This window comes from Microcebus murinus, chromosome 6 (genome assembly GCF_040939455.1).
Source record: "Microcebus murinus isolate Inina chromosome 6, M.murinus_Inina_mat1.0, whole genome shotgun sequence".
In the NCBI taxonomy this organism is placed as follows: domain Eukaryota; kingdom Metazoa; phylum Chordata; class Mammalia; order Primates; family Cheirogaleidae; genus Microcebus; species Microcebus murinus.
Genome location: NC_134109.1, coordinates 35,704,581 through 35,732,570, shown reverse-complemented (window position 1 = coordinate 35,732,570; position 27,990 = coordinate 35,704,581). Strand labels below are relative to the sequence as shown.

Here is a 27,990-nt window from a genome sequence, read left to right as displayed (position 1 = left end):
CTGCAAGTTGATGAAATGCACAAGTGAGCAAGCTTTTCCCAGGGACAAACCAGAGAGTCTGGCTGTCCCTCTGTCCCCATGGTGTCAGCCCTGTTAGGCCCAGTGCAAAGAGAAATGAGTCTAGTCAAATAAGAAACAGATATGGAGCATTATTGATTTATTAGAAAAACTAGTAAATGGGTTTCCTCTGGTTGGTGGAAGCACAGTTGAGCAGGTGGAGGACATGGCCCAGCCGGCCCCAGGGCCAGCCCAGATTGCATGGTCTGTGCCCAGCTGGGTTGCTTTCCTCTGCAGCCACCTTGTGTCCTCCCTGAGCTTGCTTGTCCAAGGGACCAAGCTGTGTGGTCCTCTGGCCTCTTCCTCCTCTGGATTTCTGTCCCTTCCCACTGAGGGAGGAAGGGGAGCCAGGACCAGCCTAGGGGACGCTGGCTGGCCCTGATAGGCAGGAAGTGGGGCAGGGGGTGAGGAGGGGAAGCTGAGCTTTGCATAGGCCTCCCATGTGGGTGCCAGTGGAGGTGTGTTGGGGGAGCCCAAGGACCTCCGTACCTCAGTTGAGGCCCAGGGATGCAGAGGAAGGGGAAGGGGGAGGAGGACCGCCTGGCCATTCCCAGAAGGAGCTTCCTCTGAACCGCCCTGGGGAGGAAGCCCGTTATGCTGGTGTGGACTAGAGCTGTGTCAGCCTGTTTGGGAGTGCCGTCAAAGACCAGACCGCAGACATGGAGGAGCAAGAAAGAAACCTTGCCAGGGCACCAGCAGAGCTTAGCCCTGGTGTGGCACAGGGTCTCCCAAAGCTGGGCACCCGCGGTCTCAGTCCAGTTGGTCAAGTGTCTCGGGGCCTGGGTGATGGGGGAGGGATGCGCGGGGAGCTGGCAAGAGATGGTGGGTCACATGCAGCTGGCCGCCCTTGCCCCATCCAGGGCACCCGGGGTGGTAGAGTCCTAGCTCTTCCATTGGAGCCCTTTCTTTTCTTAGGTCTGTGGAGTTGCTTGCTGGAAATTCTCACGTTAAGTGCTACTTTGGCACACATAGGGGGGAGAGGGGGGCCCTTGTCCCTTGGCTCCCTAAGGACTGGCCCAGGGAAACAGCTGAGGGAGGTGCACCTCTACCCTTCAGCAAGGAACCTGCTCTCTGCCCCAGAGAAGGACATGCCCTTGACTGCACCAAAGGCCACCGTTATTGCTGGGTGAGTGTAGTCACTGCACTGCCTTGGTTTCCCCAGATGTAGGAGGAGGCTGGTGAACCGATACACACTAGGTTCCCTGTAGGAGCAGAGCGCGATGGGGTCACAGGTGTTGAGGCCGAATGGAGACCCCAGCGACAGAGGTGGCAACGTCTGCCCTGGAGATGTCAGGCTGCATTGGATAACTCTTCCCTCGTGTGGTCCTGTCCACGGAAGTTGGCCTCACCCTGACGTGGTCAGGGCAACAGTGTGGACTGGATCTGCGCTGTGCCCGCACCGGTCAGTGCTAAGCATTCCTGGGAAGGCCTCGTTATTCCTGATGCCCGCCCCTGGGGCTTCTACCCGACCCTCACCCTCTTCATCTACACGTATCTAAGGCTCCTTCCCCTGGAGAAGGTGGTAGAAAGAGTGACCGCAGGCCCTGGGGACCTTCCTGGTTTCCCTGGGGGGAAACACCTTTTGCCCCTAACTTGACACCTCTTTTTTAAGATACTGGGCTGGAAGCCTGTTGCTTTCAGAGTAGAGTGGCGGGGAAGATCCTTGTGGAATGAATGGTCTCTCTCCAGAAGTCTGACCATGGCAGCACGGGATGCCCATCCCTAGGGACGTAGATTGCAGAGCCCCATCCACTGTTGGGGATGGAGGGTGGTAGATGTTTGACCTCTGTACTCATGTGACCCTCAAGACCCAAAGCCAGGACCTTCAGGAGAAGCCAGCTTATGCCACATGAGTGGTAACACCTAGGCATGGCCACATTTGCCACCCTAAGGTGGTAGGGGATCAGCTTTGCTGCCTGTCCAGTCAATACCCCACAATGGTACCAGCAGCAGACAGGACACAATTAGGCCTTTGGTTCTGGATGCTTCAGTCCAGGTGCTGGGCTGTGCATCTCGTGTCCTGGGGGTCTAACGCTGTCTCCCTAGGGGGCCCTGTGTCTGGTGGGTATTGCTGGTTTGGCTGCTACTGAGAGCGGGGAGGGTCCCAGCATGGAGAGGCAGAGCCTCAGGCAGTGTGAGACCTATCTGTCACCCCCCAGGTCTGAGCCCTGAGCGCTAGGCTCTCATGGGTTAGATGGTTTAGAGGAGGATGGTTTGAACTTGCCCATCCTCCCTTCACCTCCGTGATGGGAGCAGTGGGTACTGGAGGTGGCAGGAGGCATGTTCAGTCAGGACGCAGCAACCTTGCAGGGTGCTCTCCTTTATGGTGGGAGGAGGAGCGGGGAAGGGATGTGGTGGCCCCTGAGGTGAGAGGCCCAGTTCCGAGGAAGCCTAGCGCAGAGGAGGCTGGCGGCACCCGGGGCCCTGCATGTGGTCTTGTCCCCTCAGTCCCTTGCAAACCACCGAAGGCTCCTTCCTCATGTCCCTAGGGGGCAGGCCAGGCGCGTCCAGTGTCCTCTTCCCTTTCCCTTTCCTTGGCGGCAACCAGGTGGGAGGTGACCCCAAGCAAAGACTTGCTTTGGGGATGGGCAGCATTTGAGGAACCCCTCAGCCACCTTCTCCAGCTTTTATGGGGGTAGGGGACTGGTGGGCCCCCAGCTCAGGAGGAGGGCGGGAGAGAGGAGGGCGTGTGCCTTAGAGAACCGTTTCCCACCCCCAGGCCTAGAGGCCCCCGGGGGCACCAGAGGAGCCGGAGCCCTGTCTGCGGGGCACCCGGTGGGCGGGCGAAGGCAGCTCTTGCCGTGCAGCAGGCGACTCGGCCTGGAGCTGGCCGGCGGGAGGAGGACCCACCCGCGGGGGCCACCAGGAGCTACTTCTTTTTGGGGAAGAAGCTGAATCTCTTCTCCTTGTCCTTCTTGCCGAGGCTGGTGTCCGTGCTGGCGAGGGAGGTCAGGGGCATGCTCTGCGCCTTGACACGGATGCTTTGGGACTCGTTGATGGCGGTGCTCACGCCCTGCAGCCAGGACAGCATCTCCTCCTGCGGGGCGGGAGGTCAGCACCAGTCTGGGAGGCACCACACTCCAGCACCCACACTCCCGCCCCACCAACGAAGGGTGCCCCAGGACTGCTCATTTGGAGGGAGCCTTAAGAACAAGTGGCTCGGGTCTCCACCTGACACTTTGCTAGCCACGTCTGGGCTAGGCTGCACCCCCACCCCACCTGCTTACCTCGTCCTTGCCATGGAAGAGCCACTCGCTGCCATTACTCAGCCTAGGAGGACAAAAGGTTTCTCGTCATGTGGCTACCTCAGGGGGCCTGGGCAGAGGGCTGGCTCTGCTCACACAGTCCCCTGAGCCTAATACCCAGAACCTTCCCAGGAGCCCACAGCACCTTCTGAGAGGCAAGAGTCTGGACCAGCAGCCTCTTTGATATGAAAAATCCCTGAGGAGCAGCAGATCCTGGAGCTGGTCCCATGCAATAGACCTCGTCCTGGCCTTGAACTAAGGCCAAATTGGGCCATCGACCTGAGGATTCAGGCCCAGGGAAGGGGCAGTGGACAGGAAGACTCACCTCAGCTTAAAGACATGCTTCTTCTTCTTGTAGTTGGCAGCAATCTCACAGATGGCATGTCTCAGGGCCAGGGGTTCCTCCCCATGGTAGGGCATCCCCAGGGCCAGGTTCTTGGCATCCTTGTAGAAGGTCAGCTCGCTGTTCCTGAGCACACAGTACAGATTGTTCCAGGACCTGCAAAGATGCAGACAGGCAGGTCACCCACAGTCCTGATATAGCATCTCTATAATCAGTTCCTATAGCTTTACCTTTTTTTTTTTTTTTTTTTTTTTTGAGACAGTCTCACTCTCTGTTGCCCAGGCTAAAGTGCTGTGGCGTCAGCCTAGCTCACAGCAACCTCAAACTCCTGGGCTCAAGCGATCCTCCTGCCTCAGCCTCCTGAGTAGCTGGGACTACAGCAATGCACCACCATGCCTGGCTAATTTTTTCTATATATTTTTAGTTGGCCATTTAATTTCTATTTTTAGTAGAGATGGGGTCTCACCCTTGCTTAGGCTGGTCTCGAACTCCTGGGCTCAAGTGATCCGCCTGCCTTGGCCTCCCAGAGAGCTAGGATTACAGGCATGAGTCACCTTGCCCGCCCAGCTTTACCAGTTTTTAAATAATGATGCCACTTTTGCCTTGGTAAGTAATAGCACATTTTGTTGTTTTTTTAAAAAATAAAAATCATCTACATGTAATTTCATTACCTAATTTTTAATATTTTATGTATTCCTTCTAGTCTTCTATTCATGTGGTCACATTTTTTCTAGTCACATAGCTAAAATTAGATTATATTGTCTTTTCAATTTTATATCCTGCTTCTAAGCTTAATGCTATATCATGAGTAAATCTCTATATCCTCAAATATTTCTTGAAATAATTTTAAATAGCTATATGATATCCCATCATATATATACAATTCACTTTATTGGTGGACTGTACAATACTAAAACATTTACCCACAATTTAAATAACAATGACGAACATTCTTATGTGTCAATCTTTGCTTACTTTAAGGTACATTTCTAGAAGTAGAATTATTGAGTCTTAAGACCAGCAATATAAACTTAACTTTTCCAAGTATTTCTACATCCATTATCAATTTGATTCCCACTACAGACCTGTGAATTAAGCAGGGTTTTGCTTTGATGATTGTTATTTTTTGTTTTGCTGAGATATGCCTAGTATACTGCACTAGCACTTTTTAATTATTTTTTTTAAGAGATAGGGTCTCTTGCCCTGCTGCCTGGGCCAGAGAGCAGTGGCATGATCATAGTTCACTGCAACCTAGTACTCCTGGGCTCCTGCCTCTGCCTCCAAAAGTGCTGGGATTACAGGAGTGAGTCACCACACTTTTTAAAAAGGAACAGATTCACAGATTTGTGCAAATCAAGACTCATCTCAATTGCCACAAACTCCTAGGCTCGCTCTGTCACTGACAAATGGGAAGCACTGTTGTTGCATTGGGACAGTGACAAACTCTGAGAAACATTAAGCTTTTCCTCCTCCCTCCTAGTTCTTTTTCTCCTCCCTCCCTTTTGAGGGCAGGAAGGTGAACTGGTAGGGCACATGGGGAGGAAGTAGTGGAAGGCCAAAGAGGGAACTGGACCTATCCAAAGCTGGCCGCAGAGCTGTGTTACAAAGCCCAGATTTCTGACTCCCAGCTCAGGCATCTTTCCTCAGGCATCAGGGCAGTTGCTACGGAGCTGGGTCTTTGGAGGAAGATCCTGCCTTGAACAAATGACTTAACTTCTCTGAGACTCTGTCGCCATCTGGAAAATGGAAACCTTGATAACATAGGGTTGTTGTCAAGATTTTATCAGTCCTAACATAATGCCTGGCACTTTGTAGGTGCTCAGTAAATACTAGTTTCCCCTTTCCTAGCGGACTCTCCATTTAAGCAATAAACTGCTTCAGGGCAGTTGGGCCCACAAATTGTTCATTTCTGGAATTTGGAGTAGCTTTGGCAAGTCCCTCCAACATGCTGTGTGCTCCTAGGTGTCCCTGGGAATATGGCTGGCTTCAACCTCTGGGTGCTGCCTCGTTTCTCTGGGACATGAGTGCTGCTAGAAGGGACCCCAGGGACCCCAGGCAGAGTCAGACCACACCCAAGAATGTGACCGTCTCAGGGTCAGGAAAGGACACAGCCTTTGAATCAGGTCCTCAGTGTCAGTCACTGAATGACAGCACAGGAAGGGACCTCCTGGAGACACCTAGGTCATGCCCCCTCCCCCATCACCTCCCATTTTACAGTTTAGGAAACTGAGGCCCAGATTGGTTAAAGAGTAGGGCTTGGTCAAGGACACAGTCACACTAAGACCTACCTACCTGTTACCCAGCCCTGGGACAACAGGACAAGAACAGCTAATGTTCACCGAGCGCCTACTCTGTGCCAGGTCCCAGTCTCTGCACTGAAAAGGCCTCCTATCATCATCATCCTCATTTTCCAAATGGGGAGCCAACTGAGGTTGAGGAACTTGTGTGAAATTAGGATTTGAACTCGGGACCAACCAGAGCTGAAAATGGGCTTCCGCATCATGCCAAGTAGCCCCAGGCTGGCCTAGCGGGGTGCCCAGGGCCTCCCCCAGGCCAGAGGCGAGGGCATCCTGTGCCTCAACACACCAAGGCTCTGTCGGTGGAGAGGTCCCGGGAGCTGTCCCGGCCACCCCCACCCAGCGGCTCTCCCCACGCACCTGTTGGATGCCTTCTTGTTGGGCCCCTCCAGGTCGTGCTTGCGGCCCAGGTAGCCCTCCATCTGCACGCTGCGCCCGTGGTCCCGCTGCGCCGGCAGCGTGGTGGGCTCGTCGCCCTCGCTCAGTGGCGTGTCCAGGACCTTAAAGAGGGGCTCCGTGGCGAGCCTCTCGTCCCCACTGGATTTCTCCTCCTGCCCGTCCTGGTGCTGCCCTGGTGGGGGTGGCGGCTGCAGGTCCTGAGGCCACGACCCCTCTTCTTCCCCCTGCTCAGGGGCACAGGGGAGGAGCACACCTTTCTGGGTGCTCAGGCCTCGGGAAGGCTGTTCCTCAGCAAGGCTGTGCAGCCCCCCGCCCTGCCCAGGGCCTCTGCACCTCTTGGCCACCCTGGCTCTCCTACAACCCTCGCGGGCACCCAGCTGCTTCCCTAGACGCAGCCCAGGTGTCTGGGTCCACTGCCAGCCGTCCCCCTCAGAGAGAAGCGGGTGGCCCCTCGCTCCCCTCCAACATAGTGGCACTGGGGCTCTCGGAGTGAGCCGAAGGGCCGAGGGATCATCTCATTGCGGGGTGGGGTGGCGTCTCCAAGGCAGACCCTCCACCTGCGTGATACATGTGGCCTGGCAGGATGGCACACGAAAGCGGCTCTGCTGCTTAACACAAGTGTGAAACCGAATAGGAACTCCTCTGGGGCCTTCAAATTGTACCTAAAGCCCTAAAACTAAGGACGCTAGGCCCTAAGTCTCCCCCCACCACCTTCCAAAGGGAGAAGTAGACCTGTGGCTATTATCGGGTCTGACAAGTCCTCCTGTCATTAGTCAGGAATTTATTGCCTAGGACAGTAGTTTCTAACCCTGGCTGCCTTCTGCAATCACCTGAGTCACCTGAGGAAAATATTCTCGGGCCCCACCTGGAGATCCTGAGTTAGCTGCTTTGGAGGGGCTTGGAGCTCATTGGTATTTGGCGATAAACATTCCCGTGCTCTAAGTCAGCTAAGGACGCATGGCCTGGGGGAGCGCTGTGGCATACCCTGCCCCTCCCTGGGGAGGCCAGGGTGACCCCGGCCCTCCTGTATCACCTCACGTGAGGAGCCTCCAGAGAAGCCACGGCTGGACACGCAGGTGCCCATGAGAAGGGGCGCAGAGCTCCCGCCCCCTGGCTGGGCGTCTCCCCGCGTGGGTCGCGGGGCCTTGCTGGTCTGCCCTTGCCTGCCAGCGGGAGAGAGGGCTGGGCGGGGTGGCGCGGCAGGGGGCAGCCAGCCTCTCCCCAACAAGCAGGGCAAGAAAGAGGGGGTCTCCTCTGTGCCAAATAAGCGCCAACCAAGGCAGCCTTGCTTGAGCCATCTGGCCAGAACACTGTCCAGGCCCGACTGCCGGAAACCTTTCCATGTGAGGTGGGACGGCGCCCCAGGCAGGCCGGGGCTGGATGCCGGGAGGACCAGACCCCCCCCCCCCCACTCCTTTTCCCACTCTATCCTCCCGGCCCCAGCTGAAGCAGCAGAGGCCAGAAGAGCGCTGCGGAGGAGAGGGAAGGAGCCAGGGAAGGGCAGACCATGTTCTCCTCCCTGCTGTGGGTCCTTGGGCCAGTGGGTCAAACCCAAAATAGAGGGTGGAGGATGGGAGGACGTGGGCGCCATACTGGGTATCAGATTGAAGCTTTAACTGAAACGAGTGGGTAGACTTTAACAGCTGAAAGTGACCAGGGCCTGCCTGAGGTGGCATTAAGGAATGGGAAGGGGAGGCTCCATGGAGATGTTGGAAGGCAGTGGCTGGAAGAAAGATAAAGCTGGTCATGTTTGTATCCTGTCAAACTAGTACTGTTCAGTCAACAGGGTACAAGTTAGGATTCTAGTAAGATTTCATTTAAAAGAAGGGTAATGTGGCTGGACACATTTGGAAACCGCTGCCCTAGTCTAACACTTTCAATCTATAATGAGAAAAGTAATGTTCAGAGAGGTTAAGTGACTTGCCCAAGGTCACACAGCTAATAGGTAATAGGAGGCAATTAGGAGCTTGTGCTCCAGAACCAGATAGGCCTGAGTTTTTATCTCATCTTTAGAGCACTCGTCTTTTCCCACCTTAGAGCCCCTTGAGGGTTGTGGCCAGGCCATACTCCTCTGCAACTTGCAGTGTTTGTATCTTGGAGTGCCTGCAATGAGTGGACACTCCACAAGGATCTGGAAGCCCTAAGCCCTGCCTAGATTGTCCTCCAGCAGGGAGGAAGGGCAGGAGTGGCAAGGATGGGACAAGGAGCCTGGGTTTGGGGTCCTTCTGTGGACCCAGTCAGGCCGACCCTCTGACTTGGGTAAACGGCCCGGGAGGTGGGTCCTCAATGCCGACAGTCGAGCCTCCTATCCTCACTCACCCCTCCAGCCCCAAGCCCAGCTGGGCCTGTTCTTCCTCCAGGAGCGGGGATGCCAGAGGACGGGTATGGGCTGCACTGCTGCTCCTGGTGACAGGCCGGAGTCCGCCCTGGCTCTGCCCCGGGATCTCAGGGAAAATGCCGTGGCAGGCACAGGCAGGGAGCCCACTGGGCCCTCGCAGCCACGTGTGCCCCTCCCACCCTGCCTTGCCCTCCCGGAACTGGTCTTGCTAGAGAACCCTGTGCTCGATTTCTTCCTACACTTTTCCTGCCGTTCCTTTTTCCTGCCTTTAGGGAACTGTCCTCTGAAAATACAGATGGATTTTGCCAGGACCGAGTCCCAGCTCAATCCCGCCTTCCTTCTGTTTCCTCTTAATGGACGTGCTGGCTCACATTCCTTTGCATGGACACTTGGAGGCATGGCCTGGTCATGGCTTGGCTTTGGAAACTAAGGTTTTCCAACACGTGCAAAGATTTCTTCTGTGTTCCTGCTCATGTAGAGACAATTTAAAGTGCACCCTGTGTCCCCCATCCTGAAGGCCAAGGCCTGAGGAAGAGGAGCCAAGAATGAGGGTGGGAGATGAAGGTATTTGGCTTTGGTAGGGCCTCCCTCCTCCCTGGCTGGGGGAGGGGACACAGATGAGCAAGAGGGGCATGGAATGAAAGTGGGGTGCAGGAGAGAGGGAAGGGGCTGTGGGGACCCATCCTTTCTTCTTAGCTTCCAAGGAGGCTGGCCAACTCCCTGGGGAGGACGAGGTGGAACCAACAGCACCTGGGGTCGGGGGGAAGGGGAGGACAAGGGACTTCTGGAAGGCTGTGTGAGCAGAGCCAGCTCCTTCCCCCAGGCCCCTCCCTGCTCTGCCACCAGGGACCACCGGCAGACGCCCTGCTAAGAAGCCTACGCCTTCCCCACTGTGCTCTTTGGAACTGTGCACACAGACCTCTCTGCGGCTCAGAGCCCAGGTGTTGGGCAGACACGCCTGGAGTGAAAGTCCTGGCCTCCATCTGGGGGAAGGGAGAGAATCTTTAGCAAGTCACTCAACCTTCCTGACTCTTGATTAGAGAGCATCATCCTAGTACTTAATTCTCAGGTGGTTTGGAGCATTCTGAAGGGAGGTAGCGCCTGTAAACACCAGCTCTATCATGATCCTTCACCCCTCCTACCCACCACCTCCCTCCTCGGGGCTCTGCTGAGCAATGATTGTGGCCAATGTCCTATGCAGCTAGTGTGACAATCTCAAATGCCCCTTTACCCCTGGAGTAGGGGGTGCTCAGGATGGAGAAATGGGGAAGGGGGAATCCTAGCCATTGGCAGGTAAGGACTCACCTCTCCTTCCTCAGCCATTTTCAGCTGTAACATTCCAAGGCTCAGGAAGGAAGGGGGTGACCTTGTGAACAGGTAAGCCCTTCATGGCAAAAGGAGCCTGAGGCCCCACCACAAAGCTTGGAGGGCCCCAGGAGGAGAAAGCAAAAGCCCCCGGATAGGGCTGAGGATGACAGTGTGCTATTTAGTGGAAGGTTCTGGTAATTCACAATTGGATTTTTGCAGAGAGCTCACAACTTTGTAAAGCAAAGACTTTGAGAAGACTGTCTCTAGGTATATATTCAGGTGGTCAAATCCTTTTCTGAAGAAAAACCATTTAAAAAAAATTACTCTTGGGGTTCTGACCTGCAGAGGGGAAGCCCACGAGACAGGGGAGAGGACAGAGGGGAGCCCTGACATAGGCTTGTGAGTGTGTAGAGATCTTAAGGCATTTCCCGGATAGCCACGGCTCTGGGAAGATGGTGGTGGGCCAACAAGGGGGTCTTGTTAGAGAAGCAGGCTGCCGGGGGAGGCTGGGGATGGGACTGACTGAGGGTCTGTGAAGCTGATGTGAGAAAACACAGTTCTGGAGCTGGAAAGAGTCCTGGGGCCACTGGATCCAGCCCTTCCTATTACAGGTGGGAAAACTGGGTTCCAGGAAGCTCAGTGGCTGGCTGGGATCACACAGCAGGTTAGCGGTAGAGTGGGAGTGAGAATCCATGGCTTCTGCTCCCCTGTCCACACAACGCCTCTCAACCCTAAAAAGGACACATGCCAGGGCAGGCAGCTGGCTGCTGCCGGGCAAGCAGGGCGCTAAGAGGCTGGGCAGACACCTGCACTGGGCAGGGACTGACGCCTCTGTCTAGGCCAGATCTGCCAAGGACTTCCCTGTTGGTGACAAGGGACCCCAGGTCAGGCTGGCAGCATGGTTTGGGCTTGAGGGCCCACCTTACCCAACCCCTGGGCCAAGAAAGTGGGAACAAGAGGGAAGAAGTGACATGCACCTGCTGCCCCTGGAAGCAGGCAGTGGCCTGAGGTGGCGACTGCCCAGCCCGCTGGGCCAGGGGATCGGCGGACAAGGGGTGCCAGGAGGGGCGACCCTGGCTACTCATGTGGCGTGGTCGTAGGGACAGGGAGGCTCTGTCCAAAGGCACCGGAGAGGAGCCCGCCGCTGTGGCCCTGGGGTCATTAGGGAGATGCGCAGATTCCAGCCACGCTGCTGAGGGCTGCCCAGCACAGACACCACCCTCAGGAGCTGGGGGACACTCTGAAGGAAGACATTCCAGGAGTCAGGCTAGGGGCAGCAGGGGAGTCTGGGCCCTAAGGGGTTGGGCCAGCCTGAGGGAGAATGGCCAGGGCGGGGCTGGAATAAGAAGGGCCAGGCTCTCTGGTTTGGGGGCCGGGCGGGGGAGGCACCTGAAGGGAGGTGTGTGTACTGGCTGAGGGACACCAGGGAGGAAAGGGCACAGACAGGAGAGCCTTTTAGAATCTCCCACAATTGTAGTCCACCGACAGGCAGAGGCCCAGGCTCCTGATGGGTAGGAAACGGCCACCTCCAACCCTCCGCAGAGTCTTCCAAAGTCAACCAGCTGTAGCATGAGCTTGACTTTTGGGGGTCCTGCCTTGCTAGGAAACTGGTTTGGGTGGGGGAGGCAGGCAGAGGGCCGGGGTCTCCTCCACAGAGGTGGGCAGGGTGGGTAAACCTCTCCCCTGGGGGAAAGGAGTTGGAGGTGTATTTCCAGACTCAGCCAGCAGGTGGCACAGGGGCCGCGCAGACAACTAACTCCAGGCTCCCAGGAGAAAAAGAACCTGGCGCCGGACCACAGGGTCTTACAGACCCTGAAGATGCTCAGTGAACCCAGATACATTCACACAGGTGTCAGGGGCTTCTCTCTGAAGGTAATTCTGGTAAGTGAGAACCAGGGCCTGAGGATGCAACCCATAAACAGAACGTTTTTGACTTTAGCAATGGGATGAGTGATGTGATGATTGAGCCGAGACTGTGTTGTACAGGGACCTCAAGGAGGGGCCTCCAGGAAGGCTGGTTTGGGAGGGGATTGATAATGGATGTTAGAATTCCTATGGAGGATGTTTCTTTTAAGAGATGAAGGACTGAAGTGGGAGATGGAGGGACTTGAGGGACTTAAGTGACCACCTACTAGGTGCCAGATGCTCCGCCTACATCCTCCCTTCCAACCCTCCCAGCCTCTCTGCAAGGCAGGTCCGTGACTACCCCTAAGTTACAGATGGGGAAACTGGGGCTCCGGGAGAATCAGTAACCTGCCCACAGTCACACCCAGATGGAAAGCTGAGGATGCAGGTCTGCCTGGCCCAAACTCTGTGCCCCTCCTACTGTATCCTGTCACAAGAGCAGGGGCCAGTGCCATCCCTCCAGATGAAGGACCTATCTGATGGGTTCACAGTCTAAATGAGATGAGCCCAGCGTATATAAGACACATGGCTAATGGACGAAGGCAGCACAATCACGTTAGAGCTGGAAGAGAGCTTGGGACCAGACAAGACCCACTGCTAGATGCCTTAGGCAGCCAAATGGTGCTGGGTGACTGTGGGTAGGAGCAGCTGGCCACTCCAGCAGCGAAGAACTTTGACCCTCCCCCAATGTCTGATGTCTCAGTGCTTGTCCTCCTGGTGAAAGAGCTGTCACTAGTTGGCCTGAGAAGGCTGTTCAGAAGACAATTGTTTATAAGAGAAGAGAAAGGAATGGTCTGTTGAGTTGAGAGCAGCCAAAGAGGTGAAGGGATAGCCACTGAGGGTGAGCAGAGACAAATGTCTCAAATGAGAAGGCAGCAGCCATTTCTGAACAGGGGGAAGAGCCAGGGGAAGCTGAGGCTGGGGTGGACGGTGAGTGGGCCCTGGACTGCAGGCAGGGGAGGGGCTCTCATTAGAAGTGGGGAGGGATCAGAGTGGGTCAGCACTGCACCCCCAAGGGCCAGCTGTCTATCTGAGATGGCAACCAGGGCTGCCTGGGCAAAATGAGAAAGCCACCAGGCAAGGGGTGAGGGACAAGGGGAATGGCATTGTGCACAGTCCCCTTTGAGACCTGGTCCATTGCCACCAGTGGGGGAGAGAATGAGGCTTCCTCAGGAGCTGTCTTCACCATGCCCACCACCTGTGGGGTCTCTTCAGGTCCCTGCCCTGGAGGGGCTGATGGCGGCTCAATCCCTTGGTGACCCTGAGCCAGCCACTCAGCACTAGCAAGACTAGAGAGAGTTAGAGGACACCAACTCCCCACCCAGGTCTGCCACCCAATGGTCACATCGTCAACTTCAAACCCATTTCTGAGATGCCTCCAATGCTGAGTCTCATCTGAGGCCATCAGTATCTGGGATGTTCTGCGACACAGCTGGAGAGAAAGAACTGAAGAGGAATCTTCAGAACTGAGAGGCCAGGAAGATGGAATCTGACCACAGTGGAGAACAGGGCACACCCAGCAGCGGGCGGATGTCCAGAAAGAGCCTAGAGCAGGTTTCTCCGGGGAGCCAGTGCGCGGTGCCAGGCTGCAGGCAGACACACCCCTGCCACGCTGACTCAGGCATCCTGGGGCGGCAGGGCCACACCTAGGTTTGGGGGAAAACTGACGTTCTTTCCAGCTGGGTCTGCCCTTTACCAACAAACATGGGATTTGCATTCGCTGCAAAATGTCTGAAAGAGCGGCTCTTATAGGGAGAGGGGAAAGACTGGGAATGCTTGTTCAGGCAAGAGAAACACAGCCACTGCCTCCACAACCACGTCGCCTCCAGCCAAGGACACCAGAGCCCAGCCACTGGCCGCTGGTCAAAGCTCTCGGCTGTCCACTAGGGAGGCTGCTGCTGGGAGAGGTGCCCGGTTGCCAAGGGCGACAGCAGTGCAGCCAGCCAGGCACTGGCTGAGAGGTGGTCCTGGCTGCAAGCCCAGTGTCCATTCAGCCCCTGGGCACTGCCCCTCACATTTGCTGCTACTTCCCCAAAGCCACTCAACCTCTAAAACTACATACAGAAGGGAGAGGCGAGAGTCTAGGAGCCAGCACTCCCCCTGCTCAGTGCTAACAAGAAGCCCAGTCCCTTTCTCTGGGGAAGCTGGCCGTGCAGGCAGTCCTGGGACATGTGAGCTTTCCCTGACATCCTGGTGAGGGGGCTGGCAGCCAGGGCCCCCCAGGCACTGCCTGTACTACAGACTGGACCTAGCCTTGGGGCTTGGAGGCAGGCAGGGCATGTTTGCCCCAAACAGTGAGCCCTGACAAAGGAGACTTGTTATTGTCACAGATCCTAGGAACGCCAGTCCCTTTCAGGGATGTCATGCATGTCATCACCGCAGCCCTGTTGGGTGGGTTCCTAGAGCGGGCCCTGCTTCGGTCCCCACAGCAGGAATCAGGCACAGTGTTAGGAGGACTTCCCAGGCCTGCAGAGACTCACATCGTCTTCAATACCAATTCTTCTCCATGAAATCTGAACTCCGCCTCCTTTCCTCCCAGGAGGAAAGAGCATCTTACCACAAATGTCATAGTAGGGCTTCTGGGGCACCCAGAGCCTGGGAGGTGAGGGACACCTCGCAGGACCCCAAGCCTTTCCCAGAGCCACACCCCAGGAGAAGGGGAGACACACTCATCTCTGAGCCCCCTCAGGACCCTGGGCACACTAACCTTGGCTATAGCAGAGGTTCGACAGTGACAAAGGCAAACACTCGGCCCTTTACCTCTTCTTACTCATCCCCGCCTCACTCCATCCAGCACCTGGCAAACCACCCAGGGGCCCACGACCTAAGAGCCAGACAAGAGGAGAGTGGGGGAAACCACCTCTCCCAGCCCCTCCCTTTAATTTGCTACACTGCTGACATATGGGAATGTTCCAGACTTTCTGTAATCCTGCAGAGAGGGCTTTATAAGAGCAAGATGACTTGGGGATTAGGTGGTTTATCTAAATCATGCAGGAAAGTTCCAACAGAATTAAGGACTGGAACACTGACTGGGATGTCCTGACTTCCACTCTAGCCGTCTTGTCTTTTGTGAGGGACACCTTGCTTCTTGCACGTGGCCTAACGTGCGCTTGTGCACTTACCTGTATGAAGGGACTGGTTTTTACCAGAACATGCTCTGATGTGAAGAAGCGAGAGGTGAGGGAAGGCAAAGGAATCACACAATGAGGTGCTTGAGGAAAGGCTGACGCGTGGAATGGTAGCCCCAGTCACCGCGTGCACGGGAAGGGGCCTGTGGGGTGTGTGGCTGTCCAGACTGGGGCAAGGGCACCTGGTCCACTGCCATCTGTGTCCCCCAGCAGGAAGCCGACATGCACGAGTGAGGGGTTTGACACGAAGCGACACCGAGGGGCTCTATTCTACGGGGCACCGACACCAGACCACACACATAGGACTAGCAGGAGAGCCACTGCCACCAGGCCTATCCCAGAGAGAAGGCGCACAGTGTCCCTTCCTGGGAGAGGCCTGTGGTTGTGCAAAGGAGCAGTCCCAGGGCAGAGGGGACGGGCCAGCGCTGGCCTCGTGGGGAGCCTCCCAGAGCTGGGCCGGGCTCTCCCAGCCTGCGTGGGCTCCGTCCTCCTCTCTCACCCGCGTCAAAGGCTGACTGGGTACTAGGGCCCCCCGCAGTTTCATGGGTCCTCATGAAAACTTCAAGGGTTCAGAAAGAGAAGCAGCAGAAGTCTGTTTCCATGAGGCTCTGGGCCTGGTGTTCATGTGATTCGCCATCTGGTTTCTCTCTGGTCCCAGGCACAGGCCCGTTTTCCCATCTGGTGGGGTGCGGGCTCTCTGGAAAGGTCGCCACTGGGCTCACTCCTCCTTCCCCCAGAGACATACTCAGGTCCAAGCAGGTTTTATTCCCCCCAACCCAGTGACACTCAGGAGTTGGCTGGAGGCCGCTCTGATGCACACGTGATACATTCGCGTGGACGTACACGACACAGACAGTGGTGAGTCGCTCAGGTGCTCACAGGGAGCCCGCACACCGGGACACCGTTGCATGCAGACACACGGGGACACACAGCAGAAGCAGGTGCAGGCGGGAGGCAGGGACAGCCCCAGCCGCGTCTGCAGGCCATGCCAGCCCCCAGAGTCCTCTCTCCTTCTGGCGGGGGCTGTCGCTGGGAAGAAGGGGCTGGGACGCAGTTCACCACAGACAGGGAAGGGAGAGCCCCACATGCCATGATGGGAGCTTCAGCGGGAACCTGGAAGGACCCTTCAGCAGGAGCACAGCGGTGCCCTCTGCCGGCCGCGATGGGCTGGTGCAGCTCAGAGGCCTCTGGCCAGGCTGGAGGCAGCAGAGGGAGGTGTAGGGTGGGTGCACGCACGTGCGTGTGTCTGTTTGTGCATGTGCGTGTGCGTCTCTGTCTCACTCAGAGGGTACAGATGGTGGGAAGGGCTGAAATCTGGGCCTACCAGGGATTCTGCATAGGGAGGGCTCATTATACGTGCATTTTTCTGAGGTACCGAAAATTTCCACCTAGAATCCTCATCTTCCCAACCCTCACACCTCCTGGAGATTCCAGGCAGGCTCACCTGGGCACCTGGAGAGGTAGGGTGCATGGAGGCTCTATTGCTCCCTTGAGCTCCAGCACAGCATGCCACAGGGGTGCGCGCAGTGGTGAAGCCATGCAAGCCGCGAGCTGAACTGGTGCTTTCTCCCCCATTGGCTGCTCCCTAGAGCATTCCCCTAAACCTCAGTCACAGCCTCCCAGGTTCCTGCACGGTCCTTAGAGGCCTGGCTCCAGGCACATGCCCTAGGCTTCTGGCAGCTGGTCTGTCTAGGCGCCCCCATCCCCCATCCCCTGCAGCCAGGCCCCTGCACACCCTCCTTTTCTGCAAGTTACGGAGCTGGCCCCTGTCACCCAATGCCCTGAGCTTCTCCTCACTCCTGTGGGCTCACTGACCCACAGGTGTCAGGCTAGGGAGGTGGGAAAGGGCAAAGGGCTATGCATAGGAACGAGGGACCTGCTGGAAGGGTGGTTGTCCCCACCTCCCTGCCGAAAGTGCTCGTGGGTAGGGGGCAGGATGGGACAGTCTAGTGGTATGTGTCTGTGTACGAGAGTGTGTGTGTGTATGGAGGGGCATTGCACAGAGTTACAAGGCAAATGGGAAAAGGGACTGTGTTTAAAAATGAACCATCTCTAGATAAACTGTCTCCCCTGATGTGGATGGTCATGTATTTATACAATAAAATTTATTAGACTAGATAAAACCAAACTAGTAGAGTCATATCAGTGGACTGGCATGTCAGTTTCTTCTGGATTGAAGGGAGGAGGGGAATTATTCTGAGAATTAAGAAAACCTAAGTAAAAAAGTAGACTGGTCTGCACGAGCCGTGTGGGGGGTGCCCGGCCGAGCCTAGCAGGGATGAGCCAACTCATCCTGGCAGTAGTGACTCCCAGGAACTAGAAAATTTGGACGTGAAACTGACCGGGGACGTTCTCTCGGTGTCTGCACGGTGCACTCGGGGACCCTCCCCTGCTGTCTCGCCTTCCTCCTCTTGAGGCCTAAGGAAGACACATCCTCTCCTTAAAAACAAGCACCTCTGAGGCCAGCGCCACCCGCAGGGCTCGGCTTCCCCCGCAGGGCTCGGCTTCCCCCGCACCCCAGGAGCCAGCCCCATGTGTCGCCCTGTCCAGGCGTCCCAGCGGCCTGCAAGGTGCTCAGCAAGGAGCTGAGCGTCCCAAGGCTTCATCGGAGAAGCCAAGGCAGATGCTTGAGAAATGAGCCAGGTTCCCTGCAAGAGGCCTGCGGGGCATGGGCTCGGGTGGTGGTTCCAAGAGGGGACCTCTGCCATCCCTGCTCCCACCCCTTATCCTGCGCCAGCCCTTGTGGGGGAGCCTCCTCTGACTTCGAGCTCCGGACACTCTGGGCTTCTCTGACAAGCGGCCCAGGTGAGAGGGCGAGTGTGTCTCGTTCAACGTCAGGTTTCTGATGAAAAGCACTCCCCCCCACCTCGGCAGAGCACACGGCACCTGGGACACGCGGCCCCCACTCACCCAGTCTCCTCTGCGGGTCGCTCTGGGGTCTGGCGTTCTTTAAGCTCAAGCTAGGGGAGGAAGAGGCCAGGGGTCAGGGCAGGTCAGTGTTCTCAGACCCTGTCTGGGTGCACCTATCACCCCAACACAGTCTGCACTGGTCCCTCCAGGGCCAGCCCCTTCTGTCCTTGTGCTCCTCAGTCAGCACCTCCTGCCACTTGTCTTTGCTTCCCACCCTCCCCGCTGGCCAAGCCTGTTACGCCACCCTAAGTACCTGATAGCTGGCCTAGAGCACCTGGCCCGAGACCCCAGGCACGCTGCGGCCCCCCAGCCTCCTGGCGCGGGCCCTGCTACTGCTCACCGTGGTGGGCTTCTCCAGGGCGGCGAAGCGCTCCGCCCAGCTGGCCGTGGATTTCTCGAACGCCTCATGCCTCTTGATGAGCTTCTCCACACTGTCCACCGTGTGTCCAAAGTCCCGGCTGGCCAGGTAGGGCTCTTGGGCGATCAGCCACGCCTCGGCCACGGACGCATCCCTTGAGAACTGGCACACCTCCAGCACTGCCACAGGCGACAAGCCGCGGACCCCGTTAGCACAGCCGTCCCCTCCCACCAGGGCCTGGGGGCGGCTCAGCAGACTTGGGAGTTGGCAGGCAGGCAGGTGGCCTACACAGGTGTCCCCCCCAAACCGCATGGACACCCTGCTGCCAGCAGCCACCCCGTCCCCACTCTGGGCCCCCAGCCCATCTCCATCCATAGCTGTCTTTTTAAAACATATTAATTACGAAAACCTCTACTTTGAAAATCAGAGAGAGCTTAGATGTCTCTCTTTTTTAGAAGCAGTCCTCAGCCCTGAATATTCTCTTCGCAGCCCTGGGCTGTCTCACATAATCATGGACAAGGAGCCATGGGGACCAGTCGGGGCCTCCTGGGCGCATAGCTCCTCGCATGGTGGGCTCTCCCTACCTCTCCCCAGCGTCCGGCTGCAAGAGGACAGACCTCTTTCTGTGCCCAACACTCCCCAGAACAAACGTCTGGAACGCAGACCCTTGCTCTGACACCTCCCCAAGCTCTGCAGGGACGCCAGCCCAGGCACGAGGCCATGGGCAGAGGGCGGGCTGGGAGTGGGGGCACGCTGGGTGGCTGGAGGGAGGCTCCCTGACACATGTCTGCTCCATCTTCTGCCGGGACCCCCAAGGCCCCTACCCCAGAGCTTTGCCTACCACGTGTGGCGCTGTGGTGGCCTCTCTAGGCAATCTACTCCTCGCAACATCTCCCCCTTCCCTTCCTCCAGCAGGGCTCTGGCCCTGCCCCCAGGGTCCCTGGCTGCTGGGCTGCACTCACACATGTGGAGCCGCTCCCTGCGGGCCTCCCACTTCTCGTTCATCTCCTTCCTCCTGGACATCACCTGCTGCAGCTTCTCCCTGATCTGTGGGGAAGGACGGGAGAAAGACTCAGGCTTTGCTCACCCTCCCCACTGTCTGAGGCAGTGCACAGTGGATCCTGCAAAGAATGCCAGGTTTGGTGTCACAGTTCTGGCTGCAAGTCTTGGCCCTGCTCCTTGCCAGCTGTGCAGCCTTGGGCAAGTTACTTAACCTCTCTGAGGCACACGTGCTGCCCTGATGAAATCGGGTTACCAACTCCAGAGCGTGTGCACATGCGGGTGTGAGGGAGGCTGTGGGCCTCGCTCCTTTACTGAGCGGCCAGCTCCTCATGGCACGGAACGGGCTTGGTGTGGCTGTGATTCCCGAGCCTGCGTGCAGCCCGATCTCCCAGAGTGAAAGAAAGACAAGCTCCTCAGAAAATCCACTGCCCACAGCTCCCTCCCAGCAGGCTGCCTGGCTGGCGAGGGTGGGGACAAGGGGAGGGAGGGGGTCGCCCTGGCCCTGCAGTCCCTCTCACCTCCTCTGAGGCCTGGTGCTGCCGCTGCAGCAGGGACTCGCCGAGCTCCAGGCAGGCGCTGAAGTTCTTGCTCCGGGTTTCGATCTCCGCGCTGATGCCCTGGTGATACTTCATGAGCAGTTCCACAGAGGAGACGTCCCTGGGGGCAGGAGGACAAGGGTGGGAGAGGCAGTCTGCGAAGAGGAAACTCTGGCCCACCTCTGAGTGCCAAGCAGAGGGGCCGCCTCTCTGCCGCCTGCGGGAGTCCAACTTCGCTCCCTCCTCTCTCTCTCTGGCCACCCAGGAAGCCAGTCCTCAGCCAGCCCAGCCCAGAAGGGACACTGATGCCTTCGTGCGTTCCGCTGGTGGGAGGCCAGGGCACGGGTAGGGGGTACAGGAACCTCAAACGTAGCCCGGGAATATTATTCAGCAATAAAAATGAAGTGCCGATTCACGTTACGACAAGATTCACAGATGGATGTTAGGTTAAGTGAAAGAAACCAGGCACAAAAGACCACATATTGTATGATCCTGCTTATATGAAATGTCCAGAACAGGGGAGTCCAGAGAGACAAAGAGCTGAGAAGCGGTTGCCAGGAGCTGGGGGGAGGTGGAAATGGGGGTGCCTGCTCATGGGGTTGGGGTTTCCTCTAAGGGTGATGAAAACCTTCGAAACTGAGACTGTGGTGCTGGTTGTGTAACTGTGAGTATACTAAGAACCATTGACTGGTTTGGTAAATCTCTATAAAGATGTTAAAGGTAAAAAGTACAACCATCAGGACAGGCACCCTGGGACCGGGGGACAGAGATGGGCCCGTAATAACTGCTAAATGGCCCCTGCCAGGGCGCCACTGCGCAGGTGTCTGGCCCCATCTCTCAAGGACAATCAGCTCCTTCCTGAGTTTGGGGGATGGCTCCCACCTCCCACGGCTGGGGGAAGAGTGAACAGTCTTGGGCCTGCCCTGCGTTGGCTACGTGAGTCCCTTATTTTCCCTGACAACAGTGGTCACGATCCCCGCTGGAAAACGTGAATGATGTCTTTCTCCCCACACTCAGGACTCCGCTCACTCCGACGCGGCCGGTCCTCCCGCCGAGCCGGTCCACCTCCGCCTGGATGGGTGGCGGGTGCCCGCAGCGATTCCCAGGCACCCAACAGGTCAGGACCGCCCCTCCGGGGAGGTGCCCCGTGTCGCGCCCTGGCCTCCCCGCCTCCCCTGGCACTGAGTGGAGCTGCCTCACCTGGGCCTCTCCTGGGTCTCGATCTGCCGGATGATGCTCTCCATCCAGGAGAGGAGGTCGCGGGCCATGCTGAAGAAGCGGAATTTGTCCGCCGTGTCCACCAGCTGGGTGCGGCGCCCGGCGCAGGCGTCCAGCAGTTTCTGCCACGCGGCAGACACCTCCTGCTCCTTGTTCTGGATGGCTTCCGCCTTCTCCGCAGCATACGCCGTCTGCAGGCGGGTGGCCACGTCCTGGAACTGCTGCACCTGCGATCAGGAGGAACCAGACCCTGTTCCCTGGGCGTCTCGAGCCTGGGCGCGGAGGGCATCTCTCTCCTCCGGCGCCCCTCCCCGCTGGAAGGCAGGGTCTCCAGCCTCGCCCCGTGGGTGCTGCGGGAGAAAGCTCCTCGCCTTGACACCTCTGCCCACCCACGGGACCCTTTGCACTTTGTGAGGATTGGGGAGTGAGAGGGACTCTGCCCTTTTATCTCCTCAGAAGTGCAATAATGAGAGTGACTATGCACCAGGCACTGTTCCGAACACTTTCTATTAACTCCCTCTATTTTCACAACCCCACTGTCACTACCCCCGATTCTGAGATGAGGAAGCTAAGTAAATGGCCCCATCTCCCTCACACCAGTGAAGGGTACAGCTGGCATTGGCACTGTGTCCCGAGTCCCCATCCTGAGCCACTCGGCATGCTACCTCTCCCAGGAAGGGGCTGTACCAGATCCTGACTGGGACGGGCCCGGGGACAATGACCCCTCACTCCTGTGGCCTCGGTGGGGCTACACCTGTCTCAGGGGCCCCGGCATCCCCAAGCCCAATAGCTGCATGCCAGGCCCCACCTCCGCCTGGAGGACTAATCCCTGAGAGGTCCCCTTTTGGGGTCTAACCTACCTTGGTGCTCTGTCCCCGACCACTGTCCCCCACCCCGGCTGGCCCGGGACTACACAGCCAGCCCCCCTGCTCCTACTGTACTAGGAGCCTGGGGAGCCCCTGGTAGTTGGGGCCCCTTGATTTGTCCTTTCTGCCACACTGAGCTCCGGGGAACCCTGGGGATCTGTGGAGGGGCCTCCGGAGCATGATGGGGGAGGGGGTCTAAGCAGCAGATCTTGGGGTCCCTCCAGCTTCCACGTGGAAAGGCTGAACCACCTGGTGGCTAAACACGTGGGATGTCTAGCCAGGCCGCCGGGGTCTGAGTCCTGGCCTCTGCTGTCTGCAGGTTCTGGGGCAACTTATCAACCCTCCACACCTTACTTTCCTCGTCTGTAAAACGCAGACAAAGCCAGCACCTACCTCAGAGGATGGCTACGAGGCTCCAGTGACTACATACGTCACTTAGAACAGTGCCTGATGCTACGAAAGCGCTTTGTGTGTGTTTGCTAATGATACCACAAACTAGGGGACACGGCGTCATAAGGTATTTCATGCTTTGGCTTTCTGCAAGGATGTGGTTTAAAGAACTACTTCTGAAGCTGGGAAGTCTCTGAAAGCCACTGCTCCCTGCCCTGAGCTGCTCCCTAAGGAGGTGGAATCTCCTGGCACCCATTTAGAGCTGTCCCCTCTGGAAGCCAGCTGGGGCCGGACACCCCTGGGCCGGGAGCTGGTCGTGGGGCAGCCACGGAAGGCAGAGGCACCTGCATGCCCAGCAAGTGCAGCTCCCGCTCGAAGGCCGTGTGCACCCGGTGGAAGGACTCGGCCGTGCTGGCGTCCAGCCCCACGTCCTCGGGCAGCTCCCGGTGCTTCTCATCGATGAGGCCCAGGATCTCCGTGCCCGTGTAGAAGTAGCGGTGCAGGTCGTAGGAGGCGGCCAGCAGCTGCATGCGCGTGTCGATGAGCTCCAGCAGGTCCGCCCACATCTCGTTCAGCCCGTCCTTCCACTCTGCAATGGTGGCCGCCTCGCTGTGGCCCGCGTCAATGAGCCGCTCGATGATGGCATTCATGTTGTCCACTCGCTCCTGCCCAATCGCCCCTGTCTCCCGGGCAAAGTCCCGGAACTTGTCCCGGAGCAGCTGGACATGGGGCGGACAGAAAGGCATTTATCAGGGCGCAGGGGCAGGTGGGTGCCACCAGCTGAGCCCTAGACTTTCCCAGGTGGCACCCACAGCACCTGGGGACAAACCCTCACACCTTCCCCAGGCAGGCCTGAGCCCGCTGGTCACGAGGTGTGACCGTGTCCTGTGCGGCACTCTGCAACTGGCAGGGGTGTCAGGTGCGTCTGTAGTGACGGCTGGCCGCACCTACTGCACTGCAGGAAGACAAAGCCAGCGGGAGCCACGACTACTCACAGTCACGTGGTCAAAGTCTTGCCCCATTTCTGGGGAAGAGGCCACCAGCTCCTTCTCCGAAATCCACTGCTCCAAGTCTTCCGTCTCCCTCTTCAGCTGGAACAGGTGGTACTCGTCCTCCAGCTTCCGCTTGCGCGTTTCCGCCGTGTCCTTCAGCCTTGCGTACTGCTTGTCCACTTGCCCCTGCAGTCTGATGATCTGTTCCCTGGAATTCAGAGCAAGGACGCCTCAGAGACGCCAGCCAAGCACCCAGAGCAGCAGCTCGGAGGAGCCGACCTGCTCCTCCCCAGCTCCTGGCGGGGTCAGGTTGGGAGTGGAGCCACCCCCGAGACCAGGATGCCTCAAAGGATGACAATTGGGGCTGGAATTCTGCCCTGGAGGGGTGCGTCTCTCGGCTCCCCTCACTCTGGGAAGCTCGCAGAGACAAGTGCAAATGCTGAGCTTCCCCATCATTCCCCAAGGAGGCTGACGGAGCAGCGCTGTCTGAGCCGGGCTCCAGCAGCAGGGCCCCTGCTTAGCCCCCTAGGAAGGGACAGGCTGTACCACGGGCTCAGCCCCGGGGACTCCCTGGGAGACGTCTGGGGGCTGCTGAGGGTCCACCGTGGCGGTGCTCTACTGGCAGCTGAGCACAAGGCCATGCCTGGGGCAGCCTGCATAGCCCCGCGCCCTCCCATTTCTGTGCAATGCACACTCCACAGTCAGGATGGGTAGAGGTGCTCTGCCTTCACTCCCACAGAATGATTCTGCTGAGACACTGTGAGGTCCTAAAGTACCTTCTGGACCATAAAAAGAAAAGCAAAAGTGGTCTTTAGTGTCTCTCAGCATATTCCAACTCTGTGGAAGACGGGAGCTCTCAGTCCACCAAGAGGGCAGTTTTGCTACTCCCTTCTCGGAACTTTCTGCAAACCAGGGCCTAGCTGGCCTAGTTTGAAGTCACTCACACAAAACCAAGGCACAAAATGAAACGGGGCCAATCGACAGTCCCGAAGCAGTTTTCTCAAAGCCTACGTTTTGGGAAAACTGCTCCCATTTTCCTCTTTGACCTGCAGGGATGCTGGCTGGTGAGCCTGGTGTGCCCGAGCCCTGGCCAGGGGCCCAGGAGGCGTACGCACCCCTCGGGGTGGCCTGCGGACAGCAGGCCCTGGGCGCGGCCGGCCAGCTGCTTGATGTTCCTCCCGTACTCCTCCACCGCGCGCTGCTGCCGCAGGTGCCGCTTCAGCGTCACGATGGCGCCCTCTTCATCCTGGGGGCAGCGGCCACGGCCACGTCAGCGCCAGGCTCGGCTCGGCCACACCCCCCCGGCAAGTCACAGCCCAGCTCCTGGAGGTGTCCAGGCAGGAGGACAGCCAGGCCTGCAGGGCCCCACGGGACAGCCACGCATGTTCCCTCCCTGTGCTCCGATTCCCCAGTACAGAGCCCGTGGCGAGAAAGGCGGAGAACTCCCGGGTGAGAGCAAAGCTGAGCGGGCAGAGGGCACCCGGCTGCAGCCTGTGCACCTCGGGGTGAGCTCGAGAGTCCACGGGCGCCTGAGCCTCTGCCCACGGCTGCTGCTCCAGCCCTTCCTCTCCGCCTCGGCCCCCTGGCTGGCACCCCCATGCCCCCACGCCAGCAGACCTCAGGGGTCTCGGTGGAGATGACATAGAGCTCCTGCTCCCCGATCCAGGCCTCGGCCTCGCCCGCGTCCAGGTAGTACTGCTGCGCCTCGTTGGCATCCCGCAGGCGCTGCAGCCGCGCAGCCGCTGCCTCCCGCAGCCTGTCCCACGAGCTCTGCAGGTGCCCCAGCCGCTCCTCGAGGTCCTCGCAGTCGATCTCCGCTGCTGCCACCAGCTGCTGCCCTCTCTGTAGCACGTCCTCCACCCGCGGCGCGTGGCCCTGGATCTCGTTCTGCAGGGTCTGCGCCAGAGGGAAGGGCTCAGGGCAGGGCCTCCCACTGTGGGGGGGCTGCTTCCCCCGGGCCCCCCCACGCCTCTGGTGACCACTTGGCGGCAGGTGCCAAGCACTTCCTGTGCGCCGTTCTCTAAGCCTCAGGAGGCCTCCTGAGATACGCGCTTGGAGGCAGCAGTGAGTAGCGCAGCCAGGTTTGGGCACAGCTCTGCCTGACTCCAAGGCTGTGCTCCTGATGGCACCCCACTCTTTCTGTTCTTTTTTTTTTCTTTTTTTTGAGACAGAGTCTCGCTTTGTTGCCCAGGCCAGAGTGAGTGCCGTCAGCCTAGCTCACAGCAACCTCAAACTCCTGGGCTCAAGCAATCCTGCTGCCTCAGCCTCCCGAGTAGCTGGGACTACAGGCATGCGCCACCTGGCCAATTAATTTCTTTCTATTTATAGCAGAGACGGGGTCTCGCTCTTGCTCAGGCTGGTCTCCAACTCCTGACCTCGAGCAATCCACCCGCCTCGGCCTTCCAGAGTGCTAGGATAACAGGCGTGAGCCACCACGCCCTGTCAATGCCCCGCTCTTTCTGTGCTCGGCAGAGCTCGATTTCTTAGGGGTGTGTGTGTTAGAGGAAAGGAAATGGCCATTTTGACATTGTAGCAGCTTTCGTTCCATACAAAAGAAGAGTTGACCGCTGCCTCTTGTTCAAGGTCTCAGGCTTTGTTTTATTTTTACCAATTTCTATTCTCAAATATTTTGTGAGCTGTGTATTTCTTATTTGAGCCTTCTTTGGTCACCAAAGTGGACTTTTTCTCCCACTCTGGTGACTGGGTCACCTTTTTCTTTAGGAGGTCCTGATACACGTGCTATTTACTTTTGGGGTCCTGGGCCAAGGCCGGCTGCTTCTTACATGTGGGCTCTTGGGCTCCTTCTACCTTGTTTCCTACCTTTCTACAGGAAGCTCCTGGCCTTCACCACCACCTGGAAGGCAGGGGCAAGAGCAGTGACCGCCAGCATTTAAAGTGCATTCAAATCAGCCACATCCACAAGCCACCTAGCCTGCTAAAACGCATTTTCACACTTTATGCTCAGAATCTAGACTTTGACAATTTCCCATGGTCTCTGCAATTGCTTTCAAACAACCCCGGTTTTTAGCTTCATCTGCCTCTACTTTCCTGGAGATCTTATGACCTCTGCATGGTGCCCTCATTTTAGCAATTACTTTCTGGTTTCCCGTGCAGGGTGCTTGCCATTGATGTCTTCTTCCCTGTGTTCATTCATTCGACAAATATTTATGAAGTTCTTTCTATGTACCAGACTCTGTCCTAGGCACTAGGGAGAATATGAAGCAGGATAAACAAAACTCTCACACTCACAAAGCTTACACTCGGGTAGAGGAGACAGCAGGTAAGCATGTAAACAAATGGATACATAAAGGCTGGGTCTTCCTCTCTGGGTTCCATGCGGAAAATACAGCAATGGGATAAAGAATGTCTGTGGGGCTGTGGTTGCCACTTTTGCTAAGAGAGTCAGGAAGGCCTTTATGAGATGACTCTCGAGACATGAATGACGAAAGGCAGGCAACCCCACAAAGATCCATGGGTGAGTGTTCTGGGCAGGAGGGCAGAGCAAGTGCAAAGGCCCTGGGGTAGAAACAAGCCTGGACTGTCTGAGGGCCAGAAGAGCTGGGATGCTGTGAAGGAGGATGAAAGTGACCAGACACGAGATTTAGAGGGAGGTAGGGGCCAGATCAGGCAAGGCACTGGTTCTTAACCCTGACTGCCCATTGACTAACCCAGGAAAACAGATATGGCTAGGGCCCCATCCTCAGAGGTCCTAATCAATTGCTCTGAGGTGGGACCTGGGAATTTGTCTGTTTAAAACTTCCCTAGGTGATTTTAGGGTGCAGCCAGGGGTGAGAACCACTCATGTAGCACCTTGCAGGATGTCTTCTAATTGCAACGGGTAGCTAAGTCCCGGACCAGCAGTATCAGCGTTACCTAGGATCTTGTTAGACATGCAAATTATCAGGCTCTATGCCCAGAGTTTGATTCAGTGGCTCTGGGGTGGCGCCTGGTCAATTGTGTTTTAACAAGCCCTCTGGGAGGATGCACATGGAAGTTTGAGAACCACTGCAACAGAGGGTTTCAAGTGAGGAAATGACAAAATTAGATTTATGCTTTAGCCAGGTGAGCCTAGAATAGTCTCTACTAGGGCAGTCACGTTCTGCCTTTCCCTTCTTGATTGGGGGAACCTCACCTGTATTTGTCTTGCCTCTTTCCTGAAATAGCAACTGCCAGCCGGCAGAGTTGAAAACCTTTGGACAGTAGCACTTACTGAGGCTGGACAAAATCAAAAGCCTTTAGTGTTGGAGAGATTAGAGTTGGCTTATTTTATAACTGAGGATCCTGAGGCCCTGAGGATACTGTCTCCTACCAGCCTTCCCCCTTGACTGAAGGTTGTGGCAGTAACTGAGCCTGGATCTCGATCCTCTTCCAGCCCAGGGCCTTGCATGTGGCTGCTGGAGCCTCTGTGACTAGATCATGTCAACTGGAAGCAAAGGGCCCAAGGAAGCTTTGAAGACACCTCTCTGTATATAATTCAGGCCTGGGCACCGCTGCTGGGCTCACCAGTGCAGGGAGCAGATGCCAGCTGCTGTTTCTTGGGGAAGGCAGTGCTGTCTGCCATAACCTGCCTTCCCCCAGGGAGTGCAGCACCTACGGGAGCATCCTGGGACACGCTGCTCTTCTCCGGGGCCCACGTTCCCAGGCTCTCCCTGCTGACCCAGGGAGCTGACTAGGCAGGGGAGGGATTCTCTGCCCAGG

General features: G+C 57.4%; 1 protein-coding gene across 1 annotated transcript in view; it reads right to left on the bottom strand.

The window, feature by feature from the left end:
* Positions 1-124: 124 nt before the first annotated feature.
* Positions 125-27,990, bottom strand: part of SPTB (spectrin beta, erythrocytic) — a 68,173-nt gene continuing 40,307 nt past the window's right edge. Inside the window, exons 22-35 of the mRNA XM_012777710.3 lie at positions 24,910-25,188; positions 24,408-24,538; positions 23,296-23,500; positions 22,645-23,019; positions 21,027-21,271; positions 19,809-19,947; positions 19,251-19,335; positions 18,271-18,467; positions 17,931-17,980; positions 17,363-17,438; positions 6,303-6,565; positions 3,628-3,801; positions 3,285-3,327; positions 125-3,094 (exon numbers count right to left, since the gene is read on the bottom strand). Coding sequence (XP_012633164.2) covers positions 2,927-3,094; positions 3,285-3,327; positions 3,628-3,801; positions 6,303-6,565; positions 17,363-17,438; positions 17,931-17,980; positions 18,271-18,467; positions 19,251-19,335; positions 19,809-19,947; positions 21,027-21,271; positions 22,645-23,019; positions 23,296-23,500; positions 24,408-24,538; positions 24,910-25,188 — 2,430 coding nt within the window. The 3' untranslated portion in view covers positions 125-2,926. The remainder of the gene's footprint in view (positions 3,095-3,284; positions 3,328-3,627; positions 3,802-6,302; positions 6,566-17,362; positions 17,439-17,930; positions 17,981-18,270; positions 18,468-19,250; positions 19,336-19,808; positions 19,948-21,026; positions 21,272-22,644; positions 23,020-23,295; positions 23,501-24,407; positions 24,539-24,909; positions 25,189-27,990) is intronic.